Here is an 18,129-nt window from a genome sequence, read left to right on the forward strand (position 1 = left end):
TATGTTGTGAGGAGATATCTTGTAATCAAGCTTAAACGTTGGTCAACATGCTCATGGCAAGGCTATGTGAACTATCAGAATTCGAGCTAGGTATGATATTGTATGCCACATACATGATGCGAACATTTAACATTCCTCGATCTACAGTGTCACATGTATAGAGGGAATACATCCACTGAGGACAGCACAGAGGGTGGTGATAATTTTGACTAGCACCATTTGGCTAGAATTGTCAGTGCATACAGGCAAGCTTTCTTTGGCAGAAATTATATTCACATTCAGTTTAGAAAAATCCACACATCCCACAGGTCCGTGTAGCTTCCTTTAACTTCTATAGGACATGGCAACAGTCATGGGACCTAATATTAGTCTAATATTAGTGTAAATACATCTATAGGAAGTTAATGTAAGTTAAAATGTGTCTATTAAACTTAACTACCTGTGCTTGCCTCTATAGTAATAGTATATAAGGACAGGATATGCAGCTCTCATACAACAAATAATGGTATTACTATTAAATTCATAGGAAAACAATTAACACATTTCCACACTGATTTTTCTACTAGTATTTGTTTTTAATCAATGTTTGTGTCCAATCTCTGCAAGTTCTGAAAGCTGTACTTAAACCCAGCCGGCACATTACTGACCATGACCAACGTTGAAATGTGGTTGAAATAATGTCAGTCGTAGTTTCAATGTTAAAATATGTTTTGGAAATGTTGTTTAACATTAAATTGTTGTAAAAAAGTTAACAAAACACTTATAAATAAACGTCAAATATTGAACTTACTATCGACATAATGTTTTTGTTTTACAAAAATCATCATGATTTTATTCCATTTTAATCATAGAGCACTTTAAATATTTAAATTTCTGTGTTAAAAAAAACAGAAAACATAAAAAAGTAGAGAGTTTGTGAACAAACTTTAGGTGTGTTTAAGTTGTGTTACCTTAGCATTGTCTTAATTAAACCATATGTTTTAAAAGAGTACAATGTAGAAAGAAAAGAGAATGGATTTTTTTGTTTATTACACCCTGATAAGTTAGATGTTGAAAAAAACATCACAATATTAACGTTGATTAATATTTTCAAATCAAAACATATTTCAATGTTGATTTAAACTTAATGTGACATTGATTCCACTGTGAATAAATGTTGAAATGCCAATGATGAAGCTTCAATCAGAACTTGAAGAAAGGACACCATAATAGCCTTGAACCTGTTCCAGTATATCAACAATAAAATGCATAATATTCGTGCAAATATTCCTATATCACACCTGTTACTTAAAGGTCCCTTTAGGTATGAGTGTTTTAAATCAGTTTTGCTTTAGAGCATTTCTGAGACTGGAGTGTCCTTAATTCCGCTGATATAGATAGACAGCTCCAGGAATATAGCCACTCTCATTCTCAGATACAGCCCTCTCCCACTCCTTCACCTCGGTGACTGTTACACAACTCCACCTCTTTTCTTCTTTCATAGTTCGCATCATGTGTTCCAGCTCTGTCTTGTACTCTTGGTTATCTGCATTACCTCGTGTAGTCATGCACACATAACCCCCTGTACCAATACAGGAAACAATACAGTTTAACACAAATCTCAGAGAATGATATAAAACATACAATATGGATTAATCAACACACAACCACATATATTATATTTTCTGTATTTTAGCATGCATTATCTAATGATCAGAGCATGCAGGAACGACCTACCTGGCTTTGTAACTTGCCAGAGCTCTCTAAGGACTGCCACCGGCACCTGACCAACACTTAGAGCACCAACAATTACAACAATGTCATATGTCTCTGAAAAAAAACAACAAAATTGTGAGGTTGATTTACCCTTACATAACCGTTCACAGTGGGCTGAATGATCCACATATAGTGTTATACCTCTGGTCATATAATAGTGTAGAAAGGTTGATGATGTAGAAGGGTGCTTACACTTTACAGAAACAGAACATGTGAGAGAATGTGTTATCGAGAATAACATAATAATTGTGATGGGGTTGTAGACTCGTTTACACAGATTTAATAGATCACTATTCAATTCCATCACACAAACCTAAAAACAATATTACTTCTATCAGTGACTGTGTTCAACATTTTATGTGGTGTAAACTGGCTTCAATAGGGCAAAATGTACTTTTAAAAGTATCAAAAGGGACTAGAGACTTTATACTATATAGCTAGATTCTTATACTGAATTTAGATATAGATACACTACACAGACAAAAGTATTGAGACACCAGCTCATTGATTGTTTCTTTGGAAATCAAGAGCATAGAAATAGTCTAAAAGTTTTGTTCTATTGGCAATACATCTCTAAAAGGAATGGACTACACTGTGTGTGCATCTGAATATCTGTGTCAACTTATTTACACAGATTTTAATTTTAAGCTAAAATCGTACAGCATCATGATGTACAACATTTAAAGCCACATTAATTCCTTACATAATAATAGTCATAAAAATACTAAAATAGAAATGTATTACCATTCTGAACTGGAAACGGATCCTGTCCCAGCATGCACTGCATTAGCTCCAAATATAGTCCTGTTTTTCTGGCCAGATCCAGCATTCCCTCGCTTCCATCCACTCCAATAAACTGACAGAACCCCATCCTTTTCAGCTTTAACAAATACAGCAACAAATTCACACCTTATGTTAGCCTGGTTGATGTTTATGTTACATAAAGGACAACTATAACATTAAATCGTGTGATCTAAATGTTATACTCACATGTGCAGAGACTAATCCTGTCCCACATGCCACATCTAGAATAATGGCTCTTTCTTTATCACCCTTAAAGTGTGAAGTGATGCATTCTGCAGCTAAAAGAGGAGCACGGTAGTCCAATAGAGCCACATCCTTTAAAAACAGTTTTAGAAACAAAAAATTACACTATATTTTGTAATCAACAAGTTCATAGTATGGTGAAGTGAAGCAGCTGTAATGATGAACATGAACATCCCAGTCCCTGTACTGGTTCTGGAACTTCATTCTGTCATTTGTTACCTGTTCATAGTTCTCAGCCCAGGTGTTGTAGAAGCTGACTTTATCCTGGGGTCCAGTGTTTTTGTGAGCTGAAAGGATTTCATTTCTTATGTCTGCAAAGCTCCTGACGTTTGCCATTCCTGTGAGGAAGAACAAGACTGTCACTGGTTTGCCTTTAAGAGACAAGAATAAGAACTAAAACTGGGGTCAGATCTTCCCAGATCTTAAAAGGAATGGTATATATACACTATAGTCATTTATAATATATTATATCATTTATTTGTACACTTCATGTTAATTTATTATTATTATAATTATTATTATTATTATTATAGTGCATCTAAAAAAAAATGCAAAGTTGCTTTATGTCAGTAATTTATTTCAAACATGTGAAACTCAAATATTATATAGATGTATAACACAAATTATTGATGATTTGTTCCAGCAGGACTTGGCACACTGGCCACACTGCCAAAAGTACCAGTTGATCTTATATAATATTAACATTTTTTGAGACACTGATTTTTGGGTTTCTATTGGCTGTAAGCCATAATCATCAATAATTTGTGTTATACATCTACATAATATTTGAGTTTCACATTTTGAAATAAATTACTGAAATAAAGCAACTTTGCAATTTTTTTTGAGATGCACTAGTATACTCTAGCTATAATAAAAGAAATAAACGCTTAAAATAGATCACTCTGTGTGTCATACATCTATATATAATATATGAGTTTCACATTTTGAACTGAAATACTAAAATAAAGCAACATTTCAATGATATTCTAATGTTTTGAGAAGCACTAGTATGTTCTGTATCTTTGACACTCTGAGCCTGTTATTCTCAGGTTCTCCTGTGGAGCGCTGCTGACCTTCTACTAACATTAGCTGTCTGACTACTTTAGCAATTTAGCTAAACACTTTAGCGTTAAATCACGGCGGCGTTTAAAACAGACACAATGTTTTTACTGTACCGTTGTGGTAATAGCAGGCACAGTTTCTGACACATACATTTACCTGACATTTATTTATGCTGATTCGACGGTGAGGAAGGACAGAAGAGATAAGTTACAGCTGGTGGAGGAACTTCAGGAGGAGAATACAACTTTCATTGTTGTCTGTTTGAGGAGAAGTTGGAAACTTTTCTCCGGTGCTTCGGCCTGGTTTAACTTCATCTGGAGAACAGAGGTATTTGGGTTATTGTTTTCTTAATAATATGCCACGAATTTGGTGTACATTATTAGCTAGGTAGCTTGTTAAAATAACAGACGAGGCGCAAATGTTTAGCCAGCTAGTTAGCCAACCTAGCTTGGCACATATTCGGCTGGCGTTAGCTAGCTAGTTAGCTTAGCTAGTTAGCTTAGCTATCGATTAGCCTATGTTGTTGCTATGGTAGTTAACCTATCCTACTATAGCTAGCTAACATTAGATCGTAAATTTAGCCGTCTTTCTAAGCTCTGTTCGAAATTTAATGAGGAAAAACAACACAATTTAAACTTAAACTACTTTATATAGTGTTATCCCGACTAAAACTAACTTCAGGCCCGCGTACTGAGTAGTAGGTAAACCTAAATAGTATGTGTTGTGCTAATCAAGCTTTGGCAATCTAACTGAGTTTGTTACGCTACTGATTTACCTTGGTTAAAACTAGCTTGACAGTCCGTCAGTTAACCTAGCTAACTAAGTTAGATGTGATAACATAGTTATATATTTCTATATGTGTATTAAATATAAATATATATATATATACTGAAACCTATATGTTCTGAGAATTCACGCAAGTCAGTGCACATACCTGTGGTTGTATCCATTGCAGTTCATTTCTAATGCCAGACAGCTTGTTAACTTAGAATTTTATCTGCGTTATCTATGTTTCTTACACATTTTTAAACATTTAGCTACTTTGCCAATGTTTTACTTGGTGAACAACCCAGATAGCAGGGACGATTAAATAAAGGTTTATATTTAATATTGCCTAAGTTCTGACATTGAGTCAAAGTTTATTTAACATGCTCTGTAAGGCTTCTGTTTATCCACTCACAATGCTTTAAGAAGAAAGGTGCTTTCCACAAATAATAATAATATTTATGATGTTGTTGTTGTAATAACAAAAACAACAGGAGCAGTGGTAGTAGTAGTCATTATTTTTGTTAATCTCAATTTCTGCATTGTTAGAACACAATACAAACTGCAAGAATACAAACAGGAAATGCATATTTATTGTAAGTAAAGTTTAATACAAACAGTGCATATAAAGCCATGCCTAATGAATGCATTAGAGATTTAAAAATGATTGAACATTGATTTAACGTAGTTTTGATATCTTCTACTGAATAATATTTATCAGTTACTAATGTTTGCTCTGTTCTGATTTGTAACTGAGGCTCACTCTTTGTTCTTAGGTTAATCAGAGCTGAAAATGTCGATTTTGGGGCTTAAAAAGAAACAGCCGAAGACTTTTAAAGTCAAAGTCATCACCATGGATGCTGAAATGGAGTTCAGCTGTGAGGTTGTTATTGTTTGTTTAATAGTTATTTTCCTGTAATAAAATATAATGGCATATTATCTTCTATTATTTTATGTAGTTTTTGTGTTGTTAGATTTGCTAATCCATTGTTATTAAAACAGGTGAAATGGAAAGGAAAGGACTTGTTTGATTTGGTGTGCCGGACTATTGGCCTAAGGGAAACTTGGTTCTTTGGCCTCAGATACACAGTGAAAGACACTCATGCTTGGCTTAAGCATGAGAAACGGGTAAGTCTCCCATTGATCTGTTTATGTAGACAACATAATCAATAATTCATTTTAGACTTACTTTAGACAGTTGGACTGAGTGTCAGAATCGATAATGCTCTGGCACATATTTCAGCAAATGGTTAGACTGCAGTAAATACTAGAGCTTTTATATTTAATTGGACATTTGATTTGATTGGACAAAAAGGCAAATTTGATTCGAGACATTAAGTAGTTTCTTGCTCTCTCCTTTTGTCTAGGTTTTGGATCAAGAAGTTCCGAAGGACTCTCCTATAACATTTCATTTTCTTGCCAAATTCTTCCCAGAAAAAGTGGAGGAGGAGCTGGTTCAGGAAATTACTCAGCACCTTTTCTTCTTACAAGTGAGGGGGAGTTGGATGGATATTATTTAGCTGTTTTTGGTTTTTAAGCTCTGACTCTGCACCCATAAATGTTGTCTGGCTACTGCCCTCTGTGTGTATTAATAATGTTCCACAATGGTCTTTGTCTTGCCTAGGTAAAGAAACAGATACTAGATGAAGAGATATTTTGTTCTCCTGAAGCCTCAGTACTTCTGGCATCATATGCTGTGCAAGCCAAGGTCAGTTTTCATAACTCCGTGATAAAAATAGCTCTGCTGTGACTGTCACTTAATGTCACACTGTGAATCAATCCCACTGTTGTACAGCTCATCCAGCTTCACAGTGAGTGACCTTCTGCTTCATATTTGTTTTTCTGCAGTATGGGGACTATGACCCAAATTTCCACAAGCCAGGCTTCTTGGCTCAAGATGAACTCTTACCTAAAAGAGTAAGTTGTGACTATCTAGATGGGTTCATTATAACAGTTGACATTCAAATTAATCTTGTATTTACCATAATTCTGAATTCTCCCTCTCTATAGGTGCTGATGCAGTACCAGATGACACCAGAGATGTGGGAGGAGAAGATCACTGCTTGGTATGCTGAACACAGAAACATAGCAAGGTAAAATCATTTGATTTACCTAGATAGTATTTGCTTCATATTTTCTTAATTTCTCATATATATTAACAGTCTCAGCTCTAAACCACAGAATTCTACTTTTTGTGTCTGTGTCTTTCACACTAGTTTCTAATTGAGGTTTTTGTTTTTTCAGAGATGAAGCTGAGATGGAGTATCTGAAAATAGCGCAGGATCTTGACATGTATGGGGTTAGCTACTTCTCCATCACGGTAGGTTAACTTTCTATTTATTTTTATCTTACTGTTGTTTTTAGCATATTATTAATTTGAGAGTGAATATGTGGTGCTGTTTTGTAGCAAAATAAGAGAGACAAGGAGCTCCTGCTGGGAGTCGATGCACAGGGGCTTCATATCTACAGCCCCAGTAGCAAGCTAAACCCCAACAAGTCCTTCCCCTGGAGCGGCATCCGTAATATCTCCTACAGTGAGAAAGAGGTACTTAAAACAGTCACATTCTATGTGCAAATTATACAATTTTTACATTTCTACAATTATCTAATTAACTTTTGTTTGAAGATCATGACCACATTGACGTTTAAAAAAAAGATACAGCGGAAGCAGCCAGTGTGTACTATACTATATTATAGTAATATAGTAATTATAAAGTGCTTCTACATCTGCATGAAAACTGTTAATGTGGAAATGCCATAAGTGGAACCATTTAAGCATCTAGATGGATCTTTGAACTGTCCTGGTCCAGTATAAAATCTTTGTCTCTTCAGAAACCCCTGAAGATCTCCTTTTAAAGGAAAGTTAATGGAAATGCACATATTAGCTAAATGTTTACAACTGTTTTTTGTTTTCCTTGTGTTTCTGTTAACAGTTTACTATCAAGCCATTGGACAAAAAGAAGGACGTATTCAAATTCTATTCCTCACAACTCAGAGTAAATAAGCTGGTAAGTTGGTTTCCCAGAAAATATAATGCATTCCATTCTTTCAGAGAAGATTTACTATTAGAATGGTGTATTAAATCATTATTCCATCTGTGTATGTTAGATCTTACAGCTGTGTATTGGAAACCATGACCTTTTCATGAGGCGGAGGAAAGTAGACTCTATCGAGGTGCAGCAGATGAAGGCTCAAGCCAAAGAGGAAAAGGCCAGGAAAAAGGTTTGCTGTTATAGAAATACTTAAATTTCACTCTGCACTTTTGGAATAAATTGGCTTTTTCTTGTTGTTTTCTTTGCTGCTCTTTTACCTTTTCCTTTGGGGTTTGTGTGTGTTCTTCAGATGGAACGTCAGATTCTGTCACGGGAGAAGCAGATGAGGGAGGAGGCTGAGAGAGCAAAAGAAGAGATGGAGCGGCGGATGTTTCAGCTGCAGGATGAGGCCCGCATGGCTAATGAAGCACTGGTGAGAAACTTGTGTGATGAAAAAGAGAAATACTCAATTAATCTCTTAAACTGTGAAGTGTCTCTCCATATACAGCTGTAATCCCTCTCTTCAGATTTTACTCCTTCAGAAACATCTTTTCAGCTCTTTTATCTCTAAAATCTATATCTGTAAGTGTGTGAGAGTATATTGAGGTAACGCAGTCTATATCTCCAGCTGCGATCTGAGGAGACTGCTGACTTGCTGGCTGAGAAAGCCCAGATTGCAGAGGAGGAAGCCAAGCTGCTGGCTCACAAAGCAGCCGAAGCTGAGCAGGAGAGGCAGAGGCTGGAGGTTACAGCCCTCAAGACCAAAGAGGAGCACAGGCTGATGGAGCAGAAAATGAGGGAGGCAGAGCAGCTTGCTGTCAAGCTGGTGGAGCAGTCTGAGCGAAGGTTTGAATTGGGGACTGTCTCTAAAAGTGGTGCCTTTCTGATCTAGAAGGTACATTGATGTGAATGGCACAGTTTGTCCTTGTGCTAAATGATTGTTCCTTCCAGGTCAAAAGAGGCAGACCACCTAAAACAGGACCTGAATGAGGCCAAAGATGCAGAACGCAGAGCCAAACAGAAGCTCATTGAGATCACCAAAACAACGTACCCAGTAAGACTTCCATTGATGCTCACTTGTATGCTCATTTATATTTAGAAGGTGTAAGAGAAAATTATATATAAAAATTGAAGCTGGGCAATATGATGGTGTTTACTTGTATTGTGATCATTTTCTTATTGTATCGAAAATATAATTTTTAAGCATTATGAGGATATCAGTTGTGCTGAAAGAACCCTGATTCAACTTTATATTGAACTATAAAGAATGGAATTAGATCTATTTCATTAATTTTTATTAAATAATGTGCAGCAAAACTGAATAAACGTCACTGTAGTATTAAGTAGGCATGCATGAATCTCAGCAGATAGACATTTGCTTTTCATATTTTCCATTTTTCCTTAACTGAAATACAAATGTTATGTTTGCATATAAAAGCTGCATATACTTACTATTTGTTTGAAATGTTGCTGTTTGTTTGCAAATAAAAAGAAAGTTGAAGTTGTTATAAGAACTAAAAATCTTAATCTAGAATTGAGCTTAAAAACACTGTTTGCATGTAAACTATGTAAAAAAAAATAGATGCCATTAGATCACCAGGTTTTTAGTAGAAATTATGATTTCCTGCAGGCACACTTTAAATAGTAATATGGATTATTATAATATCCAAAAACTGATGCTATTAAATGAACATAATCAATTAAAGTGATTCATTGCACCCATATTGCTTAGCAAATGCTCATTAATTAAAATGACACTGGATTGTTTGCCTAGTTAATAGCTGCATACTCCAACCCCCCTCCACCACCTGGTCCTGAAAATGTGGATGTGCAGATGGAGATGCCCGCACCACATCGACTGGACTTTAAAGATCCTGACATGAAGAGACTGTCCATGGAGATAGAACGTGAACGGTAGGGGTGCAAGAATGCATTCAGTTCAAAAATACAGTTCATTCAATACTCCTTTTTTTTTAAGAAGCATACTAAATATATAGAAATGTATTAAATATGTATTTCTGAATATTCTAAATAATATTAAACTCCATATATATCTTATTTGTTAAAAAGAACTATATAACCAGTTCACTTATATAGTACACAGATTGGTTGGTTTCATGTAAATATGTTTGAACATAAATCTGATGATAATACTCCTACTTTTAGGTAATAATTAATCAATAATACAGGAGAGAGAGAGAGTGCTATAACATGTAATATTGGCATTGCAAAATTGGCATTTATTACACATTATTGCATGAACCTGAAATGTATTATTGTGATTATACCACAGTTTTATTATCACTGTTTATTTAAAGATTTTGAGTTAAAAAGGACGAGAATATACAATCTGTTTGGTTATAAAAAAACTCAGCGAGTTGAAATAGTTCTATTACTGCTCTGTTTGTAGCTGCACTGTTTGGCTTGTAAGAGCTGCATCGTTGCTAGTTTGCCTCTATGTGGCGGAGTAATACACGGAGAGATTCAATTACAGAGAATTACCGGCTGATAATGGCACTTATAGAATGCCTCTCAGCCAATCACATTGCTGAGTCAGAAGTAACTGTGGTTTAATAGTATTTAGATGAGAGATTTACCAGTTAGCGAGCTGAATAAAAAACACTCTAAATTAAATGAACCTGAATTAAATATAAACATTATTTCAAAATAGTTGGAAGACTGGCTGAGTCTAGTTAATTGGCTGTGTCTGCTAAGTAAACATATAGGGAATTATTGAGATCAGCAAAAATGATTGAATCATATCCATAGATTTTGAGAGGCCTGCCTATTTTACTGCTATACACAGATGATGAAGAGACCCTTGAAAAAGAGTCAGAGACACATCAATTATACAATTTAAACTTTAAATTTGTTTTTACAATACTTTAAATTAATTACACTTCTATTTAATGGTATGTGTTTGCTTTTGTGCAATAGCATACCATACACATTATTAAATCTGTTATTTTTATTTCTCTGGAATGTCAGATCCCGCATCTCATTTTAATACACAGCCTTGCTTTTGGCGCAGGGCTGAAATAAGATCATTATGGATTGTAGTGTTATCATATATTTGTGATAGATGACACGGCTGGGGGGTAGAGGCTTCAGTAATAATGGATTGTCATATCGCCATATATTTGAGCTCAAATGTGTGGGTGTGCTTTTGTGTGTGCCCCAGGCTGGAGTACATGGAGAAGAGCAAGCACCTGCAGGATCAGCTGAAGGAGCTGAAGTCTGAGATTGAGTCTCTGAAGCTGGAGGAGCAGCAGCAGATAGGCCCCTACAACATGAGGGGATACGCAGAGCCCCCCTATGTAGCCCCCCATAGCAACGTAAGACACACACAAGCCCTCTGAACCATCTGTTTTACTACAAATGCTATCTCAGAAAAATGTAGTGAAATAGAATTTTAAAAGGTTGTAATGTTATTTGCTGAGGTGGTTTATATGAATGTCGGTCTTCAGAAGTCTATTACATACTGCTGTACAAATGTAATGCTTTATATTACATATTATATTGCATCTTACACAAGTAATTACCAAGCGGAGCAGTGAGGCTTGTTTTCAGAAGCTTATTAAATGTCTGCAGGGCGGAACTGTTTTGTTGTGAAATTGTGCAATATTTGCTTGTAGTGTGTTTATTTATCTACAGTACCAGTCAAAAGTTTGGACACACCTTCTCCTGCAGTGGTTTTCTTTGTTTCTTACTAAACAACAAAAAGTTTGTCCTCTATCTCCTGACCTAAACCTAACAAAATCTGATTTAACACTTTTTGTTTATGAAATAATTCCACATGTTCCTGCATAGCTATAATGTCTTCAATATAAAATGTTAATGTAAAAAATCATAAAAATCATAAAAAGAAAAAACACACATTAAAAGAGAAGAGGTGTGTCCATGCTCTTGACTGTTTTTGAATATATCATATATATCATTAACTGTTAATGTTTCTGCAACAGTAAACAGCACAAAAACTATTAAAATTGTTTTACATTGTTTGTAAAGTGTACAATAATCAGGCATATACATTACTTGACCATTTAAAAAGTTTTCATTTGTATTTAAATTAGCAAATATTTAAAAACCTTTGATTAAAGACTATTAGTATTTAATGTTTGAGCAGTTACAGAACAGTTCTTTTAACCCTAACTGACTGTTAGCCTCTCATTTCTTTAGTCAGCATATGCCATGATTGTGATTTATTTTTTTATTTTTATTTTTTCACTATTTTGACAAGAGTTCAGTTATTGACCAGAATCACGCAAACAAAGCAAAGAACATTGCTGAAATTATTGAAATTGGACTCCCAGTCCAGTTTGAGGATGAGTCTGGATTTACCTTATTGCAGAGTGATGGGCGTGTCAGGCTAAGAAGGGAAGCATATGAGGCAGTGTACACATCATGTATACTGAATATAGTGGCCATCCAAATGCTACATGATTTAGTACTGAGAGGTTAATAGAATTCATTTTATTAATAAAGTGACTTTGTAATGCAATTTTCAAAATGTGATTATGCTTGTACATCTTTACAAAGTAAAAGCTGCAAGAGGAAACTCTGTAGATCAAATTAAAAAAAAAATCAGAAACCTGTAAATGTGGCAGTGATGTTCACATTTTACATTTTCCTTAACTGTAATAAAAGGAGGTTATGTTTGCACCATGTACAATAGGGCTGCTTGCTATTCTTTAAAAAGAAAAAAATATGTATGGAAATTAAATGTAAAGAAATTCATAGTTTGTTCATCACTTTAAATGGTGCTGTCTGTTTACAAATAAAAAATAACTGAATTTGTTATGTAGGAACTAAACATCGTAATATCAAGAATCACTCAGCTCAATATTCTTGGGCTAAATAATAAACCAAAATATCTAAGTGGCTATTTTTACATGATATTATATTACATTTTAGAAACTGGGTGAACAGTAGGTTAAAGGAAGTGTCTGTTTCCTCTTCACTTCATTACTGAATATCACAGGAGACTGTAACAATGTTCTGATTGTGTTTGGTCTTTTTGCAGCGGAACTCTGCCTACATGGCTCAGATGGCCTTCTTTGAGGAGGTGTGAAAAGACAGAACAACTACTGTTGGAGGAGCAGGAGGGAGCGGGAATCATCACTACAGTGTGAAGCCATAATCGGGGCACGTAACTCAGCAATATTAAGCACACCCCCTTGCACGAAAGGCTTTGCAAACAAGTGCTATTAACAATATGTTGCTGGCAGGTTTAACAATAGGAGCGAATGGAAAGAAAATGCACAGATGAAGACAGGTTTTACTGTAGCCTTCAGTGGCTTGTGCCTTTAAACAGTAATCTCATTTTTTGCTTTGCCAAATGTGTTATTTCTGTAATGCTGTTTAGATTTGTTGAGAAAAGGGATGGTTTAAAATATGTGAGGGCAGTCGAAGAAACTGCTTCTTCTATATTAGACTCAATGCTCCTTATATAAATTCTCATTTCAGGACTGTTACTAGGATCATAATCAACACTGGATGCATTTCAAGTCATTATCACAGCATGCATGTTTTTTTGTTTATTAGATGTGTTCATTTCTTGGAATATTTCACCCAAAAAAGTCCTCACATTCTTGATTGGGGCTTCTTTCTTCTTTATGGTTCATGCTTAAGTAAGGATGATGTTTGTGTCATTTTAAAACTAGCTTGTGTTTGGGACAAACTAGTGACAGTAACTTTCGTTTGTGAAAATACTTAAAATGCTTACTGTGTTCCTGGTGTCCTAATGCAGTACTATTTTGGCAGCTCATATCCTTCTTTACTTTTCAGATACCTCACTCAGAGGGCACATAAAGCACTGCTCTCAGAAAAGAAAACAGATCCCAATACACTAAGCAATCTTATTTCACACTTATAAACGTTATGTTTCAAACATTCAAACACCCCTGAGTGCTTCTTTATGGTTTATTTTTACATTTTGCTGTTGCGGTAATACTGCTCTGACATAACCGAGCCGTCTGACCCAGTTATGAGTTTGTGTTTATAGACAGACTCTCTTTGATACTCTGCCTGCCAACTGTGTTTTATATTTCAGCATTCTGCTTGGTGTATCAAACAAAAAAAAAGAAGATATTTTATGGTGCACAGTACAGTACAACGAGAGAACTTTATGTAACATTTCAGGCCCTGTCATTTTACCCTGTAACCATACCGTACCTTAGCATGCCAATTGTGAACTTGAGTTTCAGAAGATGTTAGACATAAACTGTACTATTTCATGAACTAAGATTAATTCAGGTACATTTAAATATAAAAAAGGCAGTAATTTTGTTTTACTGTGTAAAAGGGATGGATAGAAGCTCGATAAGTATCCTGGTGAGTGTTTTTAAGAGTGCATAAAAATAATCCTATATGAATCTAAAATCAATTTTACTACAGATTAGAAGAAGAAAACATCAATTAATGTATTCATTTGTATGGATACAATATGTTTGGATTGCTACACCGTTAAAATGAACTTTTAACAGGTTGGGTAGTACTGATTTAATTTAATTTAATTTATTTAGAATAGGTATTATTGTTATAGAAGCCCAACCTGTAGATCTTATGTCTTTAAAAAGTCGGCACAAAAACAGGAAATTACAGGAATAAGTTATTATTATCAAAACCTTATTCAGTAATTGATGTTTTTGGACATTTTTAGAGAGTCACTAGCCACCCTCTTCTTAAATCCTATTTAACCTTATTTCCATCAGTTATTTTCAATAAAGTAATCAAAATAAAAGCATCCTGTTACCAGCACAGGCCTAGATACAAATTACCATGTTTACTTCAATGCAGTTTTCAGTACTTTTTTACAACTTATTACAGTTTGGACACAGTTTTTGTAATAATCAAATGTACCATTCTATTTACTGTTTAAGCGGTTGGCTAAATACTCTGCTAAAACCCGTCACATAACAAATCTTTCATCTGCCAGTACAACATGTCTATTTTGTTATAATAAACGACTCGCTGAAGGTATGCATTTGAACACTGCGATATATGCGAGGTACTTACATTTCAGAATGTTAGAAACATTAAACATGTCATATTGGTTTGCTGTTTACCTTGGTAGTATGGAGTTGTTTTGATGCAATGGCAGAATATTCCTGGGTGTGTAAATGTGGTTATTGATCAAATGGACATGACGTGTTTGGTCTTTAGTAACAGATAAACTGTTGTCTATTTCTGAAGTCAAGAATTGGTTTTGAACTTTGGACAGTTCTTCATTGTTGACACTGTCCATGTTGTCAGAATGATCAAGTATTAGTTAGTGGTAGTGAGAAACATTCCTGTATTAGTTGTATATTCCTCTGTTCACACTATGCACACTAGCTGTAGACGTCTTAAAAGCATTTTGCGGCAGAAGGCGACTTATTCATGTTTTAATGAAACCTGCCAAACTCTGACCTTGTACCAAATGCTAACTGCCCTCATGCATATTGTCAAGCTTCTTTGTTTGCTTCTTTGTTGCTCACTAAGTGCCTTGTTTTTGGGGAAATATGAACATCTTTAACCTTGTGAACACTAAGCATGTTAGTAGAGATTGAGTGACACTCCATGCAAGACTTTATATATTAGAAGTGAGTTACAGTATTACGAGTTTTGTTTTGAATCTGTGCCAGTTACACCTGCTGACACAGAGACCTCTTATTAATTGTGAAATCTACACTATTTTGCAAATAAAATGCAAATATGCCTTTTTACAATTCATTTGTTTTTTTCTTAATTTTAATTAATTTATTTTGTGTGTCTATTATTGACTAATGTATAAAAACTGGGGGGGGGGGTCTGTTACAATAATTAACTTGTTTTTATTTGCACAAAGTATTTTCTAAGAATTTGCTTTAAACAGTGTTATTGTCATTTTTAATTCAATTTTATACCACTGATAATAATAGTAAATAGTCCTCTTAAAGTACAAGAAACGTCTTAAGAATATTTAAATGTTGAATTTCAAAGTACAGCTCTGGGAAAAAAAGAAGAGACCACTTAAAGTCTCTTAATTTATTCCAGAGCTGTATACGTTTTATTTGTTTTAGGTATATATAATAGAGAAATAAAACACAAATTAAGTAAAATGGCTGTTTTTGAACAATGTTACCATCTCCTTGTTCATGTTGGTGTGCTCTCTTTGCTAAGAAACATAATCAGAAGAGCCATGTGATTCCTCGTCTTAGGAAGTAATGGAGGGAGTCGAGTCACAGCGGTTACTTCCAAATTTAAAAGCCCTTCACCCCTTTCCTCACCTACTCATTAGGAATCCTATCACTAGAAATGCTCCCAACACTAGGAGGGTGAAGACTAGCACAAGCCTCCTCTGACGCATGTGAAGAGACATCTTTCCCAGCTGCTGCTAATGCAGCATCTCTGGGAAACCAGAGCACTCAGGAAAGCATATCAACCCAGAGAGCAAAGCCAATTGTGCTCTCTCTGACTCTGGCTGCTGGTGCAAGCAGCATGACCCAAGATTCGGATCGACAGTCCTCTCATCAACATGGCCTTGCCTTATTCCGCCGCACCACCTGAAGCCCCCAAAAGTAAAAAAAAAAAATCTAATGGAATGGGGTGATTTGGAACAGCTGCTTATTTAGCCTATAAGATAATCAAGCCCAATACCAAGATTTGGCTTCAGGAATATAAACCTCCCCTGGAATTGGTTGGTATTTGGAGCAGTGGAGTGCAGGCTGTTCTCTGAGTGCTAGTGCTCCTCGCAAATCCTTTGTGATTGAGAATCCCTCTGGTAGTACACTCTAGTCAACATTTGGCTCCATAATATGATATGCAAACACTTTTTGAAATGCAGTGAGGTTTAACAGTTCTCCTTTGCACCCAAAGAGGGCAGAGTTTGGCCACTTATGCCGGCAGAGCGTTAGTGCAGAGATTTCATAGTGCCTTTAGTTCATTTGAACAGTAATCATCAATGGGGCACAAAATGATATTGTGCGATAAAAATAATAAATATTGACAATAAAATTAATCCACATATCTGCATTATCTGTTGTATCAATAAACATTTCACAAAGGGCATGACTTCAAAAGGCGGACAAAAAATCCATATCTCTGTGGTGGAATAATAACTGATTATAGTTTTTTAAGTCACACTAAAATGTGTGTTTGATTTAAATTGATTTAAAACTGTTTCAAAGTGCAACAGATACTCTGACCATGTAAACGAATTTGCTTCCTACCAATTCATCGTGTGAAATAATGAAATACATCACTTATACGCTATAAAATGCAGAACCAGTAATTACACTGACTTGCCAAAAGTCATGGGATGGCATGTAAGTTGGTCGGTCACAATTATGCTATATCTATGCTAGGGCTGCAACTAATGATTATTTTGGTAGTCGAAACAATATGATGATTTTCTTTCTTTTTTTTTTGATTAATTAGTCAACGATTATTTCAGCCATGTTCTCTATCTCTAAAAACAAAGTAACAACTGAACATGAACTGAGATTTAAAATGCATTTAAATGTCTAGATATTGTTTAAATGTGAAAAGTGCTTATATTTAATAAGTAAATATGTAATCTGTTGTGTTTGGGCACTTTTGGACACAGACTAAATTAAGTATAAACTGAGTGAGTCATTTTACCCATCTCTCATTGTGCTTCTGTGCCCAGAGACACTGTACACTTTGTGTAATGCAGTACTGTTACTTTAACTATTTAACGATTAGACAACAGTGTAATTTGTAGTCGATAAATTTAATTAATTGACATTTTCGATTATATTGACTAATCGTTACAGCCCTAATCTATGTGCAGCTTGGGAACAGGCACATCTATATACATTGTGAGGTGTTATCTTAGTGGCCAGTATGCTCATGACAAGGCGATGTGAATTACTACAGGTGGAGTGAGGTCTGATTGTGGATGTCATATGGATGGGACATTCTATTCTCCATGCATCCAGATCAGTGACTTACATCAGAAATCACATCCACCTTCAGTGCAGGAGGCTCACATGTTCATATTCCACAGGTCAGTGCTGCATTCTTTAACTTTCATGGGTCATGACAAAAGTCATGGGACCCAATACCAGTTATATTATATTGTAAAGTTGAACTGTAGGTGAGGATTCAGAAAGTCTTTTTGATTTTGCAATTAATTTATTAATTCCTTCACTCACACATAAATCCACAGGGTGCTGTTCACTTGCTTGTGAGTGAGGATAGTTTATCCCAGTAATGGTGCTTAGGGGTGTTGTGAATTTTTAAGTAGCAGTGGAGGCTTTTTTTTTATAGATGGGTGTTTAATGAATATGCAAATACAGCAATAATCTATTAAACAAGGCCTTTACAACTGCCTGTTAAAGCGAAATGGGTGGGTTCAGAGGTGTGTATTATTTTGATCATACATTATCATTCATTACCCTCTTTCAGGGTCATCTGATGAACTGCAAGCAATGAATGCTTGATTAGTTATATAGTTTAAAACTTTGTTAAGCTTTGTTTAATG

At 35.2% G+C, this 18,129-nt stretch overlaps 2 protein-coding genes across 3 annotated transcripts; one reads left to right on the top strand and one right to left on the bottom strand.

Moving 5' to 3' along the window:
* Positions 1–554: 554 nt before the first annotated feature.
* Positions 555–4,159, bottom strand: mettl27 (methyltransferase like 27). The gene is made up of 6 exons (XM_015607096.3): positions 4,021–4,159; positions 3,022–3,140; positions 2,746–2,874; positions 2,500–2,635; positions 1,717–1,809; positions 555–1,561 (listed from the first exon to the last, which is right to left on the bottom strand). Exons 1-6 carry the CDS (start codon positions 4,025–4,027, stop codon positions 1,359–1,361), a joined length of 687 nt encoding a protein of 228 aa, XP_015462582.1. The 5' UTR covers positions 4,028–4,159; the 3' UTR covers positions 555–1,358.
* Positions 4,055–15,370, top strand: nf2b (NF2, moesin-ezrin-radixin like (MERLIN) tumor suppressor b). 2 transcript variants are annotated; one of them, XM_007254172.4, is made up of 17 exons: positions 4,055–4,191; positions 5,406–5,512; positions 5,632–5,757; positions 5,997–6,119; positions 6,254–6,337; positions 6,478–6,546; positions 6,640–6,722; positions 6,874–6,949; positions 7,037–7,174; positions 7,563–7,637; positions 7,738–7,851; positions 7,972–8,094; positions 8,290–8,507; positions 8,613–8,715; positions 9,436–9,575; positions 10,843–10,996; positions 12,685–15,370. In XM_007254172.4, the coding sequence occupies exons 2-17, from the start codon at positions 5,423–5,425 to the stop codon at positions 12,730–12,732; spliced, it is 1,764 nt and encodes a 587-aa protein (XP_007254234.2). In that variant the 5' UTR covers positions 4,055–4,191; positions 5,406–5,422; the 3' UTR covers positions 12,733–15,370. The 2 variants fall into 2 exon arrangements, with proteins under 2 accessions (XP_007254234.2, XP_022531793.1); XM_022676072.2 differs by lacking the exon at positions 4,055–4,191 and adding an exon at positions 5,206–5,225.
* The last annotated feature ends 2,759 nt before the right edge of the window (positions 15,371–18,129 follow it).

Source organism: Astyanax mexicanus, chromosome 17 (genome assembly GCF_023375975.1).
Source record: "Astyanax mexicanus isolate ESR-SI-001 chromosome 17, AstMex3_surface, whole genome shotgun sequence".
In the NCBI taxonomy this organism is placed as follows: domain Eukaryota; kingdom Metazoa; phylum Chordata; class Actinopteri; order Characiformes; family Acestrorhamphidae; genus Astyanax; species Astyanax mexicanus.